A 20,059-nucleotide genomic window follows, 5' to 3' on the forward strand; every position below is an offset into this window, starting at 1 on the left:
CCTGGCTTGTCCTCCCCAGTTACCTCAGGGTGCTGGGGACCACCTTAGCACCTATTGTTAGGAACATTCCCTGCCTTCATCAGATTGAGACCAGAGTTTTCTGAACATAGGGCAAGGGACACCTGCATTAGAATCAACTGGGAGAAGCAGATTCCTTGGCCCCCAGTCTCTGGAGAGCCTAATTAGCATATTTGAACTGGTGGTCTGAATTTATTTAATTTTATTTTTTTATTATTTTTTCCATTTTTAATTTTCTTAATATGAAATTTATTGTCAAATTGGTTTCCATACAATACCCAGTGCTCATCCCAAAAGGTGCCCTCTTCAATACCCATCACCCACTCTCCCCTCCCTCCCACCCCCCATCTACCCTTAGTTTGTTCTCAGTTTTTAAGTCTCTTATGCTTTGGCTCTCTCCCTCTCTAACCTCTTTTTTTTTTCCTTCCCCTCCCCCATGGACTTCTGTTAAGTTTCTCAGGATCCACATAAGAGTGAACACATATGGTATCTCTCTTTCTCTGTATGACTTATTTCACTTAGCATAGCACTCTCCAGTTCCATCCACGTTGCTACAAAAGGCCATATTTCATTCTTTCTCATTGCCACGTAGTATTCCATTGTGTATATAAACTACAATTTCTTTATCCACTCGTCAGTTGATGGACATTTAGGCTCTTTCCATAATTTGGCTATTGTTGAGAGTGCTGCTATAAACATTGGGGTACAAGTGCCTCTATGCACTTGAGTAAATTCCTAGCAGTGCTATTGCTGGGTCATAGGGTAGGTCTATTTTTGATTTTTTGAGGAACCTCCATACTGTTTTCCAGAGCAGCTGTACCAGTTTGCATTCCCATGAACAGTGCAGGAGGGTTCCCATTTCTCCACATCCTCTCCAGCATCTATACTGGCGTGAGGTGATATCTGAGTGTGGTTTTGATTTGTACTTCCCTGATGAAGAGCGACGTTGAGCATCTTTTCATGTGCTTGTTGGCCATCTGGATGTCTTCTTTAGAGAAGTGTCTATTCATGTTTTCTGCCCATTTCTTCACTGGATTATTTGTTTTTCGGATGTGGAGTTTGGTGAGCTCTTTATAGATTTTGGATACTAGCCCTTTGTCCGATATGCCATTTGCAAATATCTTTTCCCATTCCGTTGGTTGCCTTTTAGTTTGGGTGATTGTTTCCTTTGCTGTGCAGAAGCTTTTTATCTTCATGAGGTCCCAATAGTTCATTTTTGCTTTTAATTCCCTTGCCTTTGGGGTTGTGTCAAGTAAGAAATTGCTGTGGCTGAGGTCAGAGAGGTCTTTTCCTGCTTTCTCCTCTAGGGTTTTGATGGTTTCCTGTCTCACATTCAGGTCCTTTATCCATTTTGAGTTTGTTTTTGTAAATGGTGTAAGAAAGTGGTCTAGTTTCATCCTTCTGCATGTTGCTGTCCAGTTCTCCCAGCACCATTTGTTAAAGAGACTGTCTTTTTTCCATTGGATGTTCTTTCCTGCTTTGTCAAAGATGAGTTGGCCATACTTTTGTGGGTCTAGTTCTGGGGTTTCTATTCTATTCCATTGGTCTATGTGTCTGTTTTTGTGCCAATACCATGATATCTTGATGATTACAGCTTTGTAGTAGAGGCTAAAGTCTGGGATTGTGATGCCTCCTGCTTTGGTCTTCTTCTTTTTCAAAATTACTTTGGCTATTCGGGGCCTTTTGTGGTTCCGTACAAATTTTAGGATTGCTTGTTCTAGCTTCGAGAAAAATGCTGGTGCAATTTTGATTGGGATTGCATTGAATGTGTAGATAGCTTTGGGTAGTATTGACATTTTGACAATATTTATTCTTCCAGTCCATGAGCAGGGAATGTCTTTCCATTTCTTTATATCTTCTTCAATTTCCTTCATAAGCTTTCTATAGTTTTCAGCATACAGATCTTGTACATCTTTGGTTAGATGTATTCCTAGGTATTTTATGCTTCTTGGTGCAATTATGAATGGGATCAGTTTCTTTATTTGTCTTTCTGTTGCTTCATTGTTAGTGTATAAGAATGCAACTGATTTCTGTACATTGATTTTGTATCCTGAGACTTTGCTGAATTCATGTATCAGTTCTAGCAGACTTTTGGTGGAGTCTATCGGATTTTCCATGTATAATATCATGTCATCTGCAAAAAGTGAAAGCTTAACTTCATCTTTGCCAATTTTGATGCGTATTTATTTATCTTAATTAAACTTTTTTTTTTTCACCAGGTTTATCCATGTTGTTGAATATGGCAGAATTTCCTTCATTAAGTTAAATTTAAAAAAAAGAAGTGTAGTTCCCATCTTTTACCATATGAAGTTATTACAGTATTATTGAGTATATTCCCTATGCTGTACTTTTCATTCCATGATTTACTTATTTTATAACTGAAGTTTGTACCTCTTAATGCCCCTCACCTATTTTGCTCATCCCTTCACTCCTCTTCCCTTTGGAAACCATTATTTTTTTCTCTATTGTTATGAGTTAATTTCTCTTTTTGTTGCCATTTGTTTGTTTTGTTTTTTAGATTCCAAATGGTGAAATCATATGGTATGTGTTTATCTCTTTCTGACTCATTTCACTTAGCATAATACTTTCTAAGTCCATCCATATTGTCATGAATGGCAAGATTTCATTCTTTTTTATGGCTGAGTAATATTCCATGATATATATATATATATATATATATATATATATATATATATATCTTATTTATCCATTCATCTATTAATGGACACTTGGGTTGCTTCTATGTCCTGGCCATTGTAAATAATGCTGCAATAAACATTGGGGTCATGTATCTTTTTGAATTAGTGTTTTCGTTTTCCTTTGGTAAATATCCAGAAGTGCAATTACTAAATTGTACAGTACTTATATTTTTATTTTTTTAAGGAATCTCCAAACTGTTTTCCATAGTGACTGTACCAACATACGTTCCCACTAACAGTGCATGAGGGATCCCTTTTCTCTACATCCTTGCCAAGAGTTACTATTTCCTCTCTTTTGACATTAGCCATTCTGAGAGGTGTGAGGTGATTTCTCATTGTGATTTTGATTTGCATTTCCCTGATGAGGAGTGTTGTTGAACATCATTTCATGTGTCTGTTGGCCATCTGTATGTTTTCTTTGGAAAAATGTCTGCACAGGTCCTCTGCCCATTTTTAAATTGGATTGTAGTCTGTTTGTTGGTTGGTTGTTTTGCTGTAGTTGTTGTCGATATGTAGGAATTTATATATTTAGGAGAAGAGGCTGAATTTAAAAGCCTCTCCAAGTGTTTGTTGTTGTGTATCCAGGTTTGGGAACTCAGGTATAAATGCCAGAGATTAAGGCTCCTGCCTCCTGAATACCCATTTCCTTTTCACTGTGTTAGGGATTGCCTCTCCTCCATGATTCTGGGAATGAGCTTGACCTCCAGGTAAGGACTGTCCAGACTTAACCTTTCCCCTACAAATAACTACCCTCTCAGGATGGCTTAGTAACCTACATACATCCTGGAGAAACCCAGGAAAGGAAAGGATAGGTTGGGAAGCTGAATCAGACCCAGGCCCTACTCTCAAAGAGCCTGCTGTCTAGAGGGAAAACAGACACCAGGGCCTTTCTTGCCCCAGGTTGAGTGGGATGCCTAAACAGGATTTTGCATCAGCGTGTGCTCTGTATCTCTATATCATTGCTCTGTATCTCTATATCATTGTCCCATTGGGTTGTCGTCTTCTGTTTTCTTGTTCATCTTGCCCACCAGACCATGACTGCTGGAAGATGGAGATCTACTCTGATTCATTTCTGTACCCTCAGGATCCATCACAAAGCCTGGCACAGAGTGGACATCATTGAATGAACAAACAGTGAATGTTGGGGAACAGGGAGGGTTTTGATAGAGGAGACAGTGATGGAGAAGACAAGTAGTGAGACCAGTGGGTTAAGGAGAGGCTTTGCTGAGTACAGAAGGAGGTTATGGGAAGGTCAACCCTAATGGAAGTGTGAAAGGCATTTAGGGAGACCTTCAATCCCTTGCCTCTCACTTCCTTCCACTTCTATTTGCCTCCACCAAAGCTAGGCTTGCCCTAGGCCCGTAGGCCTGCCTAGCCCAGGGACTTGCTCCCCTATCTCATGTCAGAGCTGGATGCCCTCCTTCCCCCAAATGCCCCTGTCCCCCACCTTGAGATGTATAGAGGGCTTGGAGCACAGCTTAGCTCTGGCTTCTTAGCTCTTACACAAGAATCTGGAGGGCCTTGGCACCAGGAAGAAAGAACAAGTGTTGGAGGGGAGGTTCTTTTGGGCCTACAAAGGTTTCCTGGGGAACCATGGCAGGCCTAACACCTCTACATTCCTCTGGGGTTTGGCACCTCTGCTATGTTGGATCCACATGTGAGCCTGAGGGATGGGAGGGTAAGTGTAGGGATGTTTTTTCAAACCAAGATGAGGAAATTGAGGTTCAGAAAAGGGGAGGTATTTGCCTATGTCCATATAGTAGCTCAGGAAATGAGACAAGGCTGGGTGCAAGACTTGTGCCTTTTCATGCAGGACATGATCTTTCCATACAAAGTGACTGCAAGTTTGATTCCTAGCCTAGTGATTGTGGAAGTAGGAAAGGAAGGGCAGGAGGTGGGGGCAGAACTGTCCATCAGGATTAACTTCTCCCTTTATTTTATTTTTTAAGTTTTTTTTTTAATTTTTTAAAAAATTCGATTCGTGGCTCAAACTCATAAGCTGTGAAATCATGACCTGAGCTGAAGTTGGACGCTTAACTGACTGAGCCACCCACGTGCTCCTAAGATTTTTTTTAACATTTATTCATTTTTGAGAGACATAGAGCGCAAGTGGGGGTAGGGCAGAGACAGAGGGAGATACAGAATCTGAAGCAGGCTCTAGGGTCTGAACTGTCAGCACAGAGTCCAACGTGGGGCTTGAACTCACAAACCATGACATAATGACCTGAGCCAAAGTCGGATGCCCAACCAACTGAGCCACCCAGGCACCCCTTAATTTTTCCTTTTTTATCTCTGATTACAGTCTAGAGGCCCTGGACACATCTGCCTATCATCCTATTCAATTCTCACAGTGTGTCCCCTTGAAGTGGGATCATGTCTTATTCTTCCAGGGTCCCCCTTCTTCTACTCTGGGGCCCAGAGAGGATCTTGCACATAGTAGGTGCCATGTCATGTTGTTGGTCTGAGGTTGGGAGGGGCTGGAGAATCTGGACTGTTGTGAGGGGGAAGAGGGGAGAATGCCAGCTCCAAGCCCAGGAATAGTGATCCCCTGGGACTGCATAGTCCTCCTCCCTGGCCTTGCTCATCACTGGGGCAGTGCCCCTGACCTTGTATTGTGAAGTGAAGGGCCCTGGCTGGAGTCTGGGGCCCTGGCTCATTTTTATTCAGTTGATGGGCCTTCACTGTGCTTCTTGTCTGTGCTTCCCTTTCCTTGTCAACAATATGGAGATAAGCATTTTTACATTGTTGGGTTAGTAGAGGATCAGAAAAGATAAAATATAGATAGATACTTTGCAAAGTGCTGGGCAGATGTCAGCTGTTAAACCCCTGTGGAGAGATTCTTGCTGCAAAACACACTGAGGCATTGGTTTCTTTCATCCTCTTCCTTTCTCCAAAATCAACCCAGTCTTTGGGAGTCAGATAAGGTTCTTCTTTTCTCAAACAGCTGGTGTTATCTGATCAACAACTCTGGGCCTTGCCCTCTGCTGAGGGCAGAGGATAAAGCAATGAGATTAGAGCCAGCCTTAGAGTGACCTGGTCTGTAAGAGAGACAGATAACACAACACAGTGCCCAGCCTGGGCAGGGGATGCTGAAGTGAGTCCTGAAAGATCTAGATGCAGCAGCCTATGGAAGTGAGGAAGGAAGGGTGGAAGACACTACCTGTGTAGGGGCACAGCGGCTGGAAAGAGCATCGAGTGTGTAGGAAATTAATTTGTTCAACAAATACTTCTTTCTCTAGATCTAGTATGTTCATGGCTGTTCACTTCTGGAGTTCTGAGGGGGGAGGACAGAAGCAAGAGGATGAAGCCGGAAGAGGGCAGGTGCAGATCACATAGGACCTTGTAGGCCACATCAAAAGGCTTTGTTCTGAGCGCAATGGGGAACCATTGAAGGGATTCAAGTCAGGAAGTGATGAGCTCAGATTTGTGTGAACACTGGCTTTGGGATGGTGGCTAGATTGGCAGAGACCAAAAAGGAGGCAGGAAGAGCAGGACAGGGCTGAGGCTCCCATCCAAGCGGATGTTAGTGGAATGACATATTAGTGACATGGGGAGGAGTATGAGGTAGAGCAGGCTGTCCTGGCATTGAGGGCATGGCAGAAGCTGGCAGTAAGGCCTCCTCCACAGCCAGATGTAATGGTGTCAGTGAGGTCCCCTGTATGCACTAGGAAAAGGGGAGCTTTGTTAAACTGTGGCATTAATACAGCTGGATAAGAACCGAATTTAGAAAAGTCACCTAAAGAGAGAAAAGGTCTCCTTGAGCCACAAGACTGGACTGTAACCAGGAGGAATGAATTTCTGTGTCTAAGTGTAAAAATGTGGGGATTTGAGACCCAAGACAAAAAGGCTTAAGGCTGACAGCACCTTCCAGTGTCTGGGCACAGGAGCCTTGGGGTCCAGATTTGGAGAGTTTCCCAGGAACTGCTATATCTGGCTCTCTTAGTTCTGGTTCATTGATTCCAGGGAAAAATCACTTGGGGGACCTGCAGGGGAGAAAGGCAACCTCCATAGGGCATCCCCTTTTGTATTACTATGAATTAGGGGGGAGGACTTCATTCCATGTTTCTGGCTGGTATCAGGGCAGATGGTGATTCCATTCCTAGGTATGTGAAGAGGGCAGATATTGTGTTGATGTTTGAAAATGCTGGGTCTGAGGGCCTAGGGGGTGTCATGCAGAGATTTCCAGGGGATGGCTGGTCATGTTTCTGGAGATTAGGAGAAAGATAAGCTGGGATGAGCTGTCAATTTTGTAGTCTCAAATAGATGGGAAAGGAGTCATGGGAGTAGGTGAGAGCCTCCAGGGAGAAGGTGTAGCATGGGAAGAGGCCCAGGACTGGATCTAGGGGGAGCCTCACTCTTTGATTGATAAATAATGGATGAGGAGCTACCAAGAGGGTGCATCGGGAGAGGTGGGAAGACATCCAGGACAGAGTTCAAGAAAGAGGAGGGAATCGACTGTGTCACAGCAGCTGGAAATCCACTGGGCTCACCCACAAGAAGGGTGTTGGTCACATTAGCAACAGCAGTGTTGGAGAGATGAGGGCTGAAGAGGGAGGAAGTGGAAACATCCAGAAAACTCTTTTGAGAAGTTATGAAAGGAGAAGGAAAATGGGGGTGTTAGCTAGAGGAGGAAGCAGAATCCATGGAGGTTTTGTTTTGTTTTGTAAGTGAGAGAGACTAGAGCATGTTTTAAATGCAGGTGGGAGGAGCCAATAGAGGATGGGGTCTGTGATGTGGGAGAGTGAGGGGGTGATTGATGGGTGAGGTGCCCAAAGGGAGGGTTGGAGGCCCTGGGCACCTCCTCTACTGGAACAGGAGGGAAGCTGGTGCAGAGCAGATAGTTCTTCAGATCTTGTGGTTTTAGGGCCCTCTTATCTGATGGCTTCTGTTTCCTTTATGAAGTAGAGCAAAGCTAATTTTCTGGGAGCAAGGAGCAGAGGGATGAAGGGGACAACTGAGGAAAGCAGCTTTTGAGAAGTAGATAGTGGCCCAATGCTATGGGGCTTTCTAGAAGGTGCTTCTGCTGATCTCTGCTCAAATGTCCCCTAAGAGAGGACTTCCCTGACCATCCTAAGCCGCTGTCTACAGTAGGAGCCTTGCTCCTTAGCTTGCTTTATTTTTCTTCCTGGAGTTACTGCTATCTGAAATTATATTGCTAATGCATTTGATTCCTGTTTATTTCCTTTCTCCCCACTTGGCATGTGAGTTTGGAGAAGTCAGAGCTTTGCCTTGCTCACTACTGTTCCCCCAGGAACTAGCCCTGTTGTCTAGCATTGAGAGTGGGTACTCGGGGTGCCTGGGTGGCTTAGTCAGTTAAGTGCCAGACTTCAACTCAGGTCATGATCTCATAGTTCATGGGTTTGAGCCCCGTGTCAGACTCTGTGCTGATAGCTCAGAGCCTGGAGCCTGCTTCAGATTCTGTGTCTCCCTATCTCTCTGCCCCTCCCCCACTCGCACTCTGTCTCTTGAAAATAAATAAACATTAAACATTTTTTTAAAAAAGAGAGAGAGTGGGTACTCCATGCCCACTTGTTGAATGTGTGAATGAATCCCTGGGGGACCCAATTTGGGGCAGCAAAACTGCTCGTATAGGGTGGGGGCCAATGTCTGCATCCCCATGACTTGGGCACTTCTTGGGCCCCTGTCCTCCTGTCTTCTTAGGTGTTTGGATGCTTCCCTGTGTTCCCCTTCCAACCTGGTCATTCCTGGGGCTGGAGCTCATCCTCGGTGCTGAAGACAGGGAGGTATTGGAGGCATAGCACAGGCTTTGGAACTGAAAGACCTGGACTTGAGGATTGTGTGACTTTGGGCAAGGCTCACCATCACTTCTTAGCCAATATGTGGTGGCTGGGAGAGTCATGGTGACCCATGTGAATCTCACCCAAAGTCCCTCTGCTCCTTCTGTTGAGCCAAGGGTCTCTTCTGAGTTGTGTGTTCACAGCCACTCACACGTGTTCACATGCACATTTGTGGTAGTACACTTGTCTCTAAAAAGGAGGATAGAGAATGAAGTCACCTATTTGTCACTAGGGTGGGGGGGGAAATTGTCTCTCTACCCCGTGGACCATTACATACCCCTCCAATCTCCTGATGACTCTGTGCTTAGCCCCATGGAGTTTGTGTAAATCTAATCCATTTTCTTAAACTGATTTTTTATGGTTATTTCATAGATGCTGCCTCATCTCAATTGTTGTTAGTTCTTCTTGGTAGATATTTCTAATCTTTTAGCTTTGAATATACAGTTTTGGTGTCCTTGATACTGGTTAGGGTTTATGCACATGCTTAGTGCTGCCCAGTCTTGTGGGGAGAGGTAGTGACCAAGAGGTGGGGTGGGGGAGGACTGAGACTAGGGCACCCATGGACCCCTAAGGATGTCCACCCTAGAGAGGAGCCGGTCTGGGGAATCTGGCCCCCACTTTCCAATCCCAGGATGTTCCTGGGCAGTGGGAGCCTGTGGCCCCAGATACTAGAGTGGACACTAACAGAGAACGCCACAGGCAGTTACCAGGTTTCCAAGGGAATGGAGATGGAGGGTGTAACTCAAGCTCAACTTCCCATGTGACTCAGGACAAGGATTAATCCTTTATCCATGGGTGGAAGTATTGTAGGGCATGTTCAGAATGAATTCTTTAGTGTAGTTTGGGGGCATTTGGGAGTAGGATATGGCAGGAGATGCAGGGAGGAGGAAGATGTTGGGGAAAGATAGGCTTGAAGGGGAGGTAACTACAAGTCAAGGGCTTACCTTATGCAGGATCCAGTGCCGGGTCCTTCCATATAATATATCAGTTAAGGGCTTTAAATGCCACATGACCTCAACAAATAACACATGCCCTGCATGATTTAATTAATACCAAAAAAATCCTATAAGGTAAGTTATCATTCCCATTTTACAGATGAGAAGAGTAAGATTCAGAAAGCCTAAAGATGTTGCCCACGTTCACACATCTAAAAATAGGGGAAATCAATATCAAGCCCAGATCTTCCAAGCTCCAAAGATTGCAGGCTGTGAAGTCAGCTTTCCTTAGTTCACATTCCAGCTCCCCAATTAGCTATAACTATACCTCCTCACAAACTCTGGAACTCAAACTTTATTCTGAGACCCATGGGCAGGCCACTGAAGGGTTTTAAGTATATCTCTGAAAGACTGCCTCTGAATAGGGGAAAATGGATAAGTACATAATGGTACATCACTATAGCGGAATACCATATAATTGAAATAGCTAAAAATATTGAGGGACAGTTAAATGCATGAGTTTGAAAAGAAGGACAAAATATGTTAAATGAAAAAGGCAGGTTTCAGAAAAGTACATTTATATAAAGCACGTCTGGTTGAGTAGATGTAGCTAGAAAATCCCCCAAAGAGCACACACCACCCTCTAGATAATCTCTCCAACCTCATCTCAGGCCACTGTCCCACCGAGGGGCAGCTCCTGGAAGACACCACATTCCCCCTGCCCCATAGCATTTGTGCTTGCTGTTTGCTCTACTGGGAGTATTCCTTCCTTACTCTTTGCACTGCTGGCTCCTTGTTATCCTTTGGTTTTCACCTTGAGTGTCCTCTCCAACAAGAGGCCATCCTGGATCTACCTGTCTAAGCAGATTAGTCTGTTCTCATAGCACTGTTAGTCTTTCTCATAAGACTGTGTTTGTTCCCTTGTTACACTTACTACTGTCTGTATTCATTCTACTTGTTGTTTATTTGAATATTATCAGTGTTCCCCATAGAATGAAAGGGTAGAACCATGTCTGTCCCATCCCCTGGGACGTCTAGACAGTGCCCTGCCTATAGTAGGACCTCAGTACAAATGTGTTGAATGACATAGCAGGGGCAGAATCGAGCAGACTTCTGCATTGCACAGCAAACTGGTATTATCTTTCTAAACTATCTTTCTAAACTATGAAAAAGTTTAATGCTCAAAAGCATTTGCTTTTTGTGAGCAGTATAGACAGAGTGTTGGTGACAGGTACCAGATGGAAGCAGGTTGGCTAGTTTGGGATTGTTAACCACGTATAGTAAGAGTGTGCTTAGACTTACAGCAGTGGCTCTGGGACTGGAGAGGGGACTGAGCCCAGAGATATATAGGACTGTGACTGGCTGGCAGAGGAATGCAGGAGGAGGGGAGGATGCTCCAAGGATCTCTCTGGGCAGCCTCCTCTCTTCCTGCCCAGGGACTTAAGGCCTGGCTGGTGATAGTGTTCCCTGAATGTTTTGCTCTTCTTCAACTATTTCAGATCCAGAAGACAGGGAGCCTGGACAAGGTGGTGTCCTGGGCCCACCAGTTCCCTTATGCCCACCCACTCTGGCTTGGACAGTTCCTTGGCTTCCTGAACATCTATGAGCCTGATTATGTCAAGGCTGTGTATAGCCGAGGAGGTGAGGCCTCCCAGGAGAGGGTGGGGTTTCCTGAGAGCAAAAGGCTCAGAGCTCCAAGTGGGGAGGAATCCTGGGGTCTGCACCTTACGTCTGGGCAGCTGAGGTCCACATCCTATTGATTAATAAGCCTCTTTCGGGTATCTCCTAGTTTTTGCATGACCCGATCTTCTCTTTCTCCTTCAGATCCCAAGGCTGCGGATGTGTATGATTTCTTCCTCCAGTGGATTGGTGAGTGGGCACTTGCTTTCTCTGACCTTAGTGCTGGGTTACCAGGATCCTTCCCTGTCCCATCCCTCTCTGTCCTGTGCCCACTCAGTCTTATCTCATCCATGGGAACACCTGGCTCCCAAGTGCCCCTCCCAAGCTCAGCTGCTCAGTGGGGACACGGGAAGAGGCAGGATAGCTCCTAGCTGGCTGGGGAAGTGGGGTTCGGGCATCTTCTCCTGCTGGGTATGTCCTCTTCCATGGACAGGCATAGCAAGGGATTTGGAAAATACATGAGTCTGAGAAACAGCTTCCTGGAATAGGTGGCCCTGGAGTGGGATCCTAGGAGATTTTATTGGTGGTGCTGGCCGGGCAAAAGCCTGAGGAGGGAGTGATGGTAGGGCCAAGCTGGTTTCATCAGAGGCTGCAAACACTGGGTGGCTAGAAGGCAGAGCTGTTGGGACAGGAGTCTGGGTAAGGAGGACTGGGGTGGGAGCCCCAAGCTGCCAGGTGTGGGACAGGATCTTGTAGATGACCAGCTTCCCCTCTGCCATCTTTTACCCAGGGAAAGGCCTGCTGGTCCTCCATGGGCCCAAGTGGTATGAGCACCGCAAGCTGCTCACACCTGGCTTCCACTATGATGTGCTGAAACCCTACGTGGCTGTGTTCAACAACTCCACGCACGCCATGCTGGTGAGGTCCCAGTGCCAGGTTCCTGGAGGCTATGGCTGCCTCCTCCCCACCCCCAAGCTTCCCTGGGGCAGGGCCATGAGGAGAATTGCTAAGACCCCAAAGGCCTGTACTGCCTATAATAGCAGTGCCAAGCCCTGCTGTGCCTGATACCTGCTGTGTGCTGGGTTCTGATCAAGTGCTGAGGCTCCAAGTAGTTGGGCAACTCTGGCCCTGTCTCCACTGGGAAATCCAGGCATCCCTCTTCCTAGAACAAAGGGCTTCTGTGAGTCCCCAGTAGGGATCCTCCTGTAGCAGACTGGAGGGATACCTATATCTGAGAATATTAGGAAGGTCTTTCATATCTGGAAAGTGCTTCCTTCTCATTCTCTGCCTACCACAACTATCTAAAATAATGTCATTAGCAACTCATCTCTGAAAGGGATGCCAAAGATCAGGGATCAGGCTCTGACTCTCAGGGATGGGTAATCCCTAGAAGTTACCCGGGCTAGTCTTTCCCCTCGTAGGAAACTCCTCGCTAGCATCACTGCAGGCCTGACTTATACACAGGCTGTGCTGAGGAGCTCCCCACCTCTCAACCCTCCTTTTCCCTTTATGTAGGCTCTCTGGCTCAGTGTCTGTATGTGCTGCCTCCTGGTCCTACCCTAGCCTGAAGCCCCTACCTGCCCTGCACCCCTACATTCCAGCAGGATGGAGGCCAGGCCAGGGACTTGGTTCATGGGAGAGAGGATAGGCTGTGCGTCCTGGAGGACAGGGATGGGGGTGCCCAGCTGACCCCCTGACATTACCTTCCATTTCTGGGCTCCAGGACAAGTGGGAAGAAAAGGCTCGTGAGGATAAGAGCTTTGACATCTTCTGTGATGTGGGCCACATGGCGCTGGACTCACTCATGAAGTGCACCTTTGGCAAAGGAAACAGCGGTCTCAGTCACAGGTCCGGGGGTACTTGGGGCTGGCCACAGTCTCTATCTACCCAGGCCAGCTCAGTGGGGAGTGTTGGCAGGGCTCTAGGGCCCTGGTTTGAGAGGACATAGGGTCCTGCCCTAGGAAGCCCCAGCTTGGGCATAGGTGGAGGCAACTGGGCCTTGCCCAAAGTTAGAAGACAGATTCTTCCTTTGGTGGAGAGGCTTAATGGCAGGGAGAGGAAGGGTGAGAAGCATGTGGTTGGGGCTGGATTCTGGAATGGAATTGCCCCAGGCAACTCTGTGGGTCACAGTCTGAGCACTCCTGCCCACTCTTCTACTGTGTAGGGACAATAGCTACTACCTGGCGGTCAGCGACCTCACTCTGCTGATGCAGCAGCGCATCGAGTCCTTCCAGTACCATAATGACTTCATCTACTGGCTCACCCCACACGGCCGACGCTTCCTACGGGCCTGCCAGGAAGCCCACGACCACACAGGTGGGCATTTCCCACAGGGCCCAACCACAGGAAGCCAAGGGTCCAGTCTAGCTCCTCTAGGCCCATCTGGGACCTCTGCCATTGCAGAATTTCAGCCCCCCTTCAGGCAGAGAATGGGTCCCCAGGCAGTGACACTCTCTGCTCCTGGCCCAGACCAGGTCATCAGGGAACGAAAGGCAGCCCTGCAGGATGAGAAAGAGCAGGAGAAGATCCAGAACCGGAGGCACCTGGACTTCCTAGATATTCTTCTGGGGGCTCGGGTGAGTGAATGTACAGTGGGCCACCCCCACCCGAGAACTTGTACCAGAGGGGTCAAGCCCCTCCCTTGGACAGCAGCAGGGGCTGGTAAGCACTTTCCTTCTCTTTCCCCAGCAAATATGACCTGCTCCTTGTCTTATGACACACATCAGAAAAAACTCATAGATGGGAAGCTGTGGCAGTGGGGAGAGATGTAGTAGCAGGAAGCCTGGGTCATATGTTAGAAGTCCTAAAGACCAATTCTAGCCTTCTAAGACTCTGAAGAGTCTTTCCTTCCTTCCTTTCCTTCCTTTCTTCCTTCCTTTATTCATCCACTCTACAAACTCACTAACCCCTACCCTGGGTTAGTTCTTGTGCAGAAGATGAGAAAGACCTGGCCTTGCATCCAGACACTTATAGTCTAGTGGAGGAGACAGGAGGTGGACAGTGACAAAGATCTCTTCCTCTGCCAGGTGGCATTCTGAGCAGAATTGACTGTCAGGGCTAGGTAAGGTCACTTGGGCAGAGGGATCAGGGAAGGTTTCCTGGAGTAGGAGGCATCCAAACCATGCCTGGGATAAGAATCTGGGGGAAGGTCTCAACTCCCAGTCTGAAAAGGAGTTTTCCTTCTCTCCCTTGGACCTTCATTTGACAGCTGTTATGATGTCTTCTTGATACCTATCTCAAATACGTTGAGCTGTCCCATCATGCCTTCCCTAACCTAGGATGAAAGTGGGATCAAGTTGTCCGATGCAGATCTGCGGGCTGAAGTGGACACATTCATGTTTGAAGGCCATGACACCACCACCAGTGGCATCTCCTGGTTTCTCTATTGCATGGCCCTGTACCCGGAGCACCAGAGTCGTTGCCGGGAGGAGGTCTGCGAGATCCTTGGGGACCGGGACTCCTTCCAGTGGTGAGTGAGGCTGTGGCTGAGCACAGTGTCTTGCTTCCCTGTCCCAGCAATAAGTTGAGCCTATGCTGTCTGGTGTCATCTTCAGATGATGCAGGGGGGCCATCCTGGAAACTAGGTGAAGGTGGTGGCCATTGTCCTGTTCCTTCCAGTGCTGTGGCTTTCAGGGGGGGACCTCTGCAGACACATCCCTCAGCTCCTTCTCCCATAGTGCAGCCTTTTTCAGGTTGAGTTGCCACCAGGAGGCTGATTTTTGGTGTACTGACTGCCTCTGCTGGCAAAACCTGACTACCTTTCTGGGGTGCTGGATGGAACAGTGGGGGCCAGCTGCCGGGAGATAGGAGGGAACTGAGGATGGATACAGCCAGACCCTGGGGAGCTGACCATATCCCTCCCACCTGCCTTTGGATGGTTATGTGCAGCCTCTAGACTCCTCTGGTGAAAGAGAAAAGCCTGTTTCCCAAACTCCACCACTTAAAATCTTTCAATTGTTCTCTGTTTCTTGATTCAAATTTGAACTTGTTGACATGACACTGACAGATGCTGACCTCTTTGCAGGTCATCTCTGGGATTCTCCCACAGGCCCCTCTCTCCCTCCCTCCTCCCCCTCAGGCCTTGGCCTTCTGTCAGCCACCTTAACTTTCTCTCTGGCTCCTGGGCTACCTCCAACATGGGGTTAGGCACACAGCATAGCACAGCAAATGCTCCGTCAGTGGGAGAGACTTTAGATTCACCGGAAGGAGACTGACCTATATTTCAGGATCTGAGATTTGATGTCTCCACTATATACTTTTACCAGCCAGATGTTGGAAACCTCCCAGGGTGTCCAGCCATGTGCCAGGTGCTTCTGGGGGTGCAGCTGGGAAGAGAAGGAAAAGGAGCCAAGTTGTTGCCATTAGGAGGTTTTTAGAAAGTTGAACCAAATAACCAAAAGCTAGAGAGAAAACACAGAATGGAGTAAGATTGAGTGGCCCATGTTGAGAGCAGAGGAATCAGAAGGAGTGGGGCTTGGACTGACTTTCTTTTTTTTTTTAATTATTGAGAGAGGGAGAGAGAGGGAGAGGGAGACAGAGAGAGACAGAGAGAGAGGGAGAGAGAGAGAGAGAACAAGAACAAGTAGGGGAGGGGCAGAGAGAGAAGGAAAGAGAGAATCCAATGCAGGGCTCAAACCCATGAACTGTGAGATCATGACCTGAGCCAAAATCAAGAGTCAGAGGCTTAACTGATTGAGCCACCCAGATGCCACTTGAGTTGGCTTTCTAAGGAGGGGTGACACTCAGGCAAAGGAAGAAAGAAACAGGCATTTAGGTGGTATAACAACATGAACACAGCTTGGAGGCAGGGAGTTAAAATATTTATTTATTTTATTTTCACTTCATTTCAGTTAGAACTTGAAGCAACTTACAGGACACTTATTCAATACAAGTAATAAAACACAAATGAAAAAATTATTACTGGTATATAATACTTTGTTAATGTTAATTGAAAATATCTTATCCTGGTGTGTAACCTGCCATTTCATCTCCTCTAAGGTATCTCTTGATGAATACAAGTTCCTGGTTTTAACAAAGTCAAGTATATCTAAAACAAATGAGGACCTGGCCAAAAAAAAAATCCTTAGGGTTTGGGGCTCTCTAATAAAGTGCTGCATAGTGATCATGGTTGGACCACATTTATGTGTGAGCTTCCTGGTAGAAAAGAGGAAAAGAGAAATACAATTTTTGTTTTTGAACTGAGCTTGTCATAGTTTATGTATTTATTTCTTCATTCAACCAATGTATACCAGCCCTTGTTTTCTTCCACCTCAGCTCCACAGGGGAAACCAAGTGGAACCTAAAGAATTGTCCTTTATGGGGCTTTTGCGGCGCCTTGAGAGACACAGGAGTAACTGTCTTTGATGGCTGGATACACATACAACTCTAGGGTTCTGTGCCTTCCTTTTCTAGAGCAATGAGGGAGGGATGGAGAAAAGTGGAATCAGAAAAAAAAAAAAAAAGAAAAAAAGGAAAAGTGGAGCCAGAACCCCTGGGTCCAAGTGGCTACCCCATTCCAGTCTGGTGTAGACACTTGAAGCATTTATGTCCCTCTCCCTGTTGGATGTGTGATGGTGGTTAAGGTGGAAAGGTGGGGCTGGAGCCTGCCTTCCTGTGGAACCCCATTCCTTCCCATCCCCAGAAAGCTTGGTTGTATTGCTGGTAGGGATGATCTGGGGAAGATGACCTACTTGACCATGTGCATCAAGGAGAGCCTTCGCCTCTACCCACCTGTGCCCCAGGTGTACCGCCAGCTCAGCAAGCCTGTCAACTTTGTGGATGGCCGCTCTCTACCTGCAGGTGAGATGGAATGGATTGAGGATGGAACTGGAGTCCTTGTGGATGCTTCTCTGATACTCTCTGTCACTTTGGTCAAATCTTTGCACCAATGGGGAAGAGCTCAAGCTTTGTGTTTGGCCTTGGTCCAAATCCTGGTTCTATAATGTATGGATAAATCTCTACCTCGAGCCTCTGTTTCCTCTTCTGTAGAGCAGGGGCAAGAAGAGTATTTGCCTTACAAGGTTGTTGTCAAGGTTAAAGAGACAGTATTCATCAGGGATGTCATGTACCACTATGTAGGTTGTGTCCTGAACAACTTCAGGAAGCACCATTCACATAGACAATGATGATGTGCATTCCACAACCTGTGCAGCTGTATGTAGTAGCTTCGTAAGGAGTGTTTAACTCTGTATCTGGCACACAACATGCACCTGATGAATGGTAGGTGTTACTATTGATAGCATAAGGTTATGAATAGTAACTTCCCTCAAGCATCAATTATTTGAAAGTAGAAAGTGTTGTAATAGTCCTTGCCTGTCCTATCTCATGGTAAGGTGGGTTCAGTCCTCCTTTTTCCTCTCTCCATTCCACAATGTCTGTGTCAGGTGCTTGTGTCCAGTGCAGGGACTGGAGGAAGTAGATATGATCATCAAAAGCACTTTTATGTCTTGAACGTGGTGATGAACCCTCCATCACTGGCAGTGCTCAGGCGGGGGCTCGTGCCCAGTTAGAAGAATACTAGGGGATTCTGGCCCTGTGAGGAGGTGGGCATGGCTCTCTGAGGACCACCTAGCTACCAAGCCTCTGCTCTGCCCACAGGCAGCCTGATCTCTCTGCACATCTATGCCCTCCACAGGAACAGCTCAGTGTGGCCTGACTCTGAGGTACCCCATCCCTGGGCCTGGAGGTCAGATGGGGTGGGAGGCTATGGAGGTCACCCTCTCCAGCACCTGGCAGATATTTAAACAAGGCTTGTCCTCTTAGGTCTTTGACCCTCTGCGCTTTACTCCTGAGAATGTGGCCACACGCCACCCCTTTGCTTTCATGCCCTTCTCTGCTGGGCCCAGGTAAGGAGAGGACCAATGTCCCCAGGCCCTCAGGACTGGGGAGGGGAGAATGGAAGATGTTGTGGGTAAAGCATCATTTTGGGGAATTCTGTGATAAGGGAGCTGCCACTGGGTTTTGGGTGATCCTAAAGCAGAGTAAGTTCCAGGGACTTTCTTCTTTCCATTAGCATATTCATGTTCCTGGCAGGTGGTGGGCTGGCTGAGTCATTCCAAGAGAAGCCCCCAAACCAGAACTCCCAATGTGAATCTACTCGGTCTGGGACCCTCACTGTGCTCCCAAGATCTGTTGCCTGTGTCCAAGTCAATCAATTGATCAGCCAGTTATCCATCCACAAATAGTTATTGGCTTTTGTTGGCCACTAAGAGTTTTGGACTTTCTCACTCTTGACACACCATAGTCTGATGCCACCTTGTGCTGCTCATGGTAGGAACTGCATCGGGCAGCAGTTTGCCATGAATGAGATGAAGGTGGTCACGGCCCTCTGCTTGCTCCGCTTTGAGTTTACCCTGGACCCCTTGCAGCCCCCCATCAAGATGCCCCAGCTAATCCTGCGCTCCAAGAATGGAATCCACCTCCGCCTGAAGCCTCTGCACCTGGGCTCTGGGAAGTAGCTCTGCCTAGGGTAGGGCCCCAGACAGCCCAGACTGTGGCCTCTCCTTGGGCTGGATCATAGGATCTCTGAAGCTGGATCATAGAATAGCTATGGCTCCCTGTCTTTGGGAGGCTTACAGTTTAGAAGGGGAGCAGGCACCCACATAAACAGTCACCTGGAGGGCAGTGACATGTAAGCATGTGTGTCAATAAATGTTTATTATGTGTGTATTCTAAACCTCATTCATTCAACAAACATATGATGAGCACATACTTGCTTCTAGGATCTCCCTTTATCTCCTATAATTGACAATCTTTCTAGAATGTAGCAGAAACTTACATGCCAGCCCTGATGATGCAGTGAATGCAATGGAAGCTTTGTCTTGGGATTCATGATTCTGATCCAGCACTCACCTACTCCACATGAAAGAAGGATGGCTTTGAGGACTTTCCCCCCACTGAGATGTATTTCTCTGCTTAACTGTGTGTGTGTGTGTGTGTGTGTGTGTGTGTGTGCGTGTGTGTGCATCTGTGTGTGTGTGTGTGTGTGTGTGTAATATAACAGACATAAGGAAAAATTACCTAAACAAAAAATGTACAAGGCAATGAATTTCTAAAGGAAATTCCCAGGCAACTACCACTGAAATCAAGGAATATGGAACATGGTTTCCCAAGTGTATCTTCTGCCCCTCCTGAGACAGGTTTCTGTAGCACTCCAGCCATTGTCAGCATCTGTGTCACAGTCACCCAGTACTCTGAGTGTTCAGGCTTTTGCTGGAGAAAGCGGTAGAGTGGCATTAAAGAGGGGGGCTTCCTGGAAGAGACAGTGCTTAAATCAAATCTTGAGGCAGGTGAGGTACAAAGGTACAAAGAATGGCTTTAGGGGAGGGCCTCAGACTGGGGGGCCCCATGATGAATTAGAAATTCTTCAGTATTCCCTGCGGCAGCTGCCTGATGGGTGGGGTCACATATATCACCAGGGTTCAAGTTCTAAGGCCACTATTGAGTTCCAATCCAGGAATTAGACAACAGTGGAAGGGAGGACACTGGAGATGGAGGGGATGGATAAGAGAGGGGAATTCTAGCCCTGGGACTTGGGGATGTCTCCATGTTGCCCTGAGGATGTACCATATGGAGACACAACCTTCCTGCTATTGATGCTTCCCCTTCTTAAAAGAAGGCCACAGCCCTGGAAGTTTGGCTATGGGCCACCTGCTCACTCCTGCAAAGCCTTGTCAAGACCCAGACCTCCTTACCCACCTGAGCTGAGACCTCAGCTAGGGTGTCATCCATGCCACCAACTTCCCTCTCTGTCCTGCTTGTGGACAGACCTTTCTCTATGCAAGTAGAGGTAGCCATCACCAGAGAGCAGAACTCAGAGGTCATAATCACCTCTGGCCCATGGGTGGCACCCAAGTCTAAGACTTGTCTGCTTCCCTTATCTGTTTGGTTTGTCAGGAAACCTATGAGGAAGGACTGGAGGCGGCCCTTATCCTACTTCAATGTTAAGAGAAGGAAACTGCCAAGATGCCCATCAGAAAAATTCTTGAGA

General features: G+C 47.1%; 1 protein-coding gene across 4 annotated transcripts in view; it reads left to right on the plus strand.

Moving 5' to 3' along the window:
- Nucleotides 1-18,738, plus strand: part of LOC106973462 (cytochrome P450 4B1) — a 60,607-nt gene extending 41,869 nt beyond the window's left edge. For 3 of the 4 annotated variants that reach the window (XM_053213722.1, XM_053213721.1, XM_015070527.3), the window contains exons 2-12: nt 10,950-11,091; nt 11,275-11,319; nt 11,861-11,988; nt 12,794-12,918; nt 13,235-13,386; nt 13,540-13,646; nt 14,349-14,539; nt 16,736-16,869; nt 17,668-17,732; nt 17,833-17,915; nt 18,344-18,738. In XM_053213722.1, coding sequence (XP_053069697.1) covers nt 10,950-11,091; nt 11,275-11,319; nt 11,861-11,988; nt 12,794-12,918; nt 13,235-13,386; nt 13,540-13,646; nt 14,349-14,539; nt 16,736-16,869; nt 17,668-17,732; nt 17,833-17,915; nt 18,344-18,527 — 1,356 coding nt within the window. In that variant the 3' untranslated portion in view covers nt 18,528-18,738. Of the gene's footprint in view, nt 1-10,949; nt 11,092-11,274; nt 11,320-11,860; nt 11,989-12,793; nt 12,919-13,234; nt 13,387-13,539; nt 13,647-14,348; nt 14,540-16,735; nt 16,870-17,667; nt 17,733-17,832; nt 17,916-18,082; nt 18,324-18,343 lie in introns of those variants that run through there. The other variant, XM_053213716.1, reaches the window with a different exon arrangement.
- The last annotated feature ends 1,321 nt before the right edge of the window (nt 18,739-20,059 follow it).

This window comes from Acinonyx jubatus, chromosome C1 (assembly GCF_027475565.1).
Source record: "Acinonyx jubatus isolate Ajub_Pintada_27869175 chromosome C1, VMU_Ajub_asm_v1.0, whole genome shotgun sequence".
Taxonomy (NCBI): Eukaryota; Metazoa; Chordata; class Mammalia; order Carnivora; family Felidae; genus Acinonyx; species Acinonyx jubatus.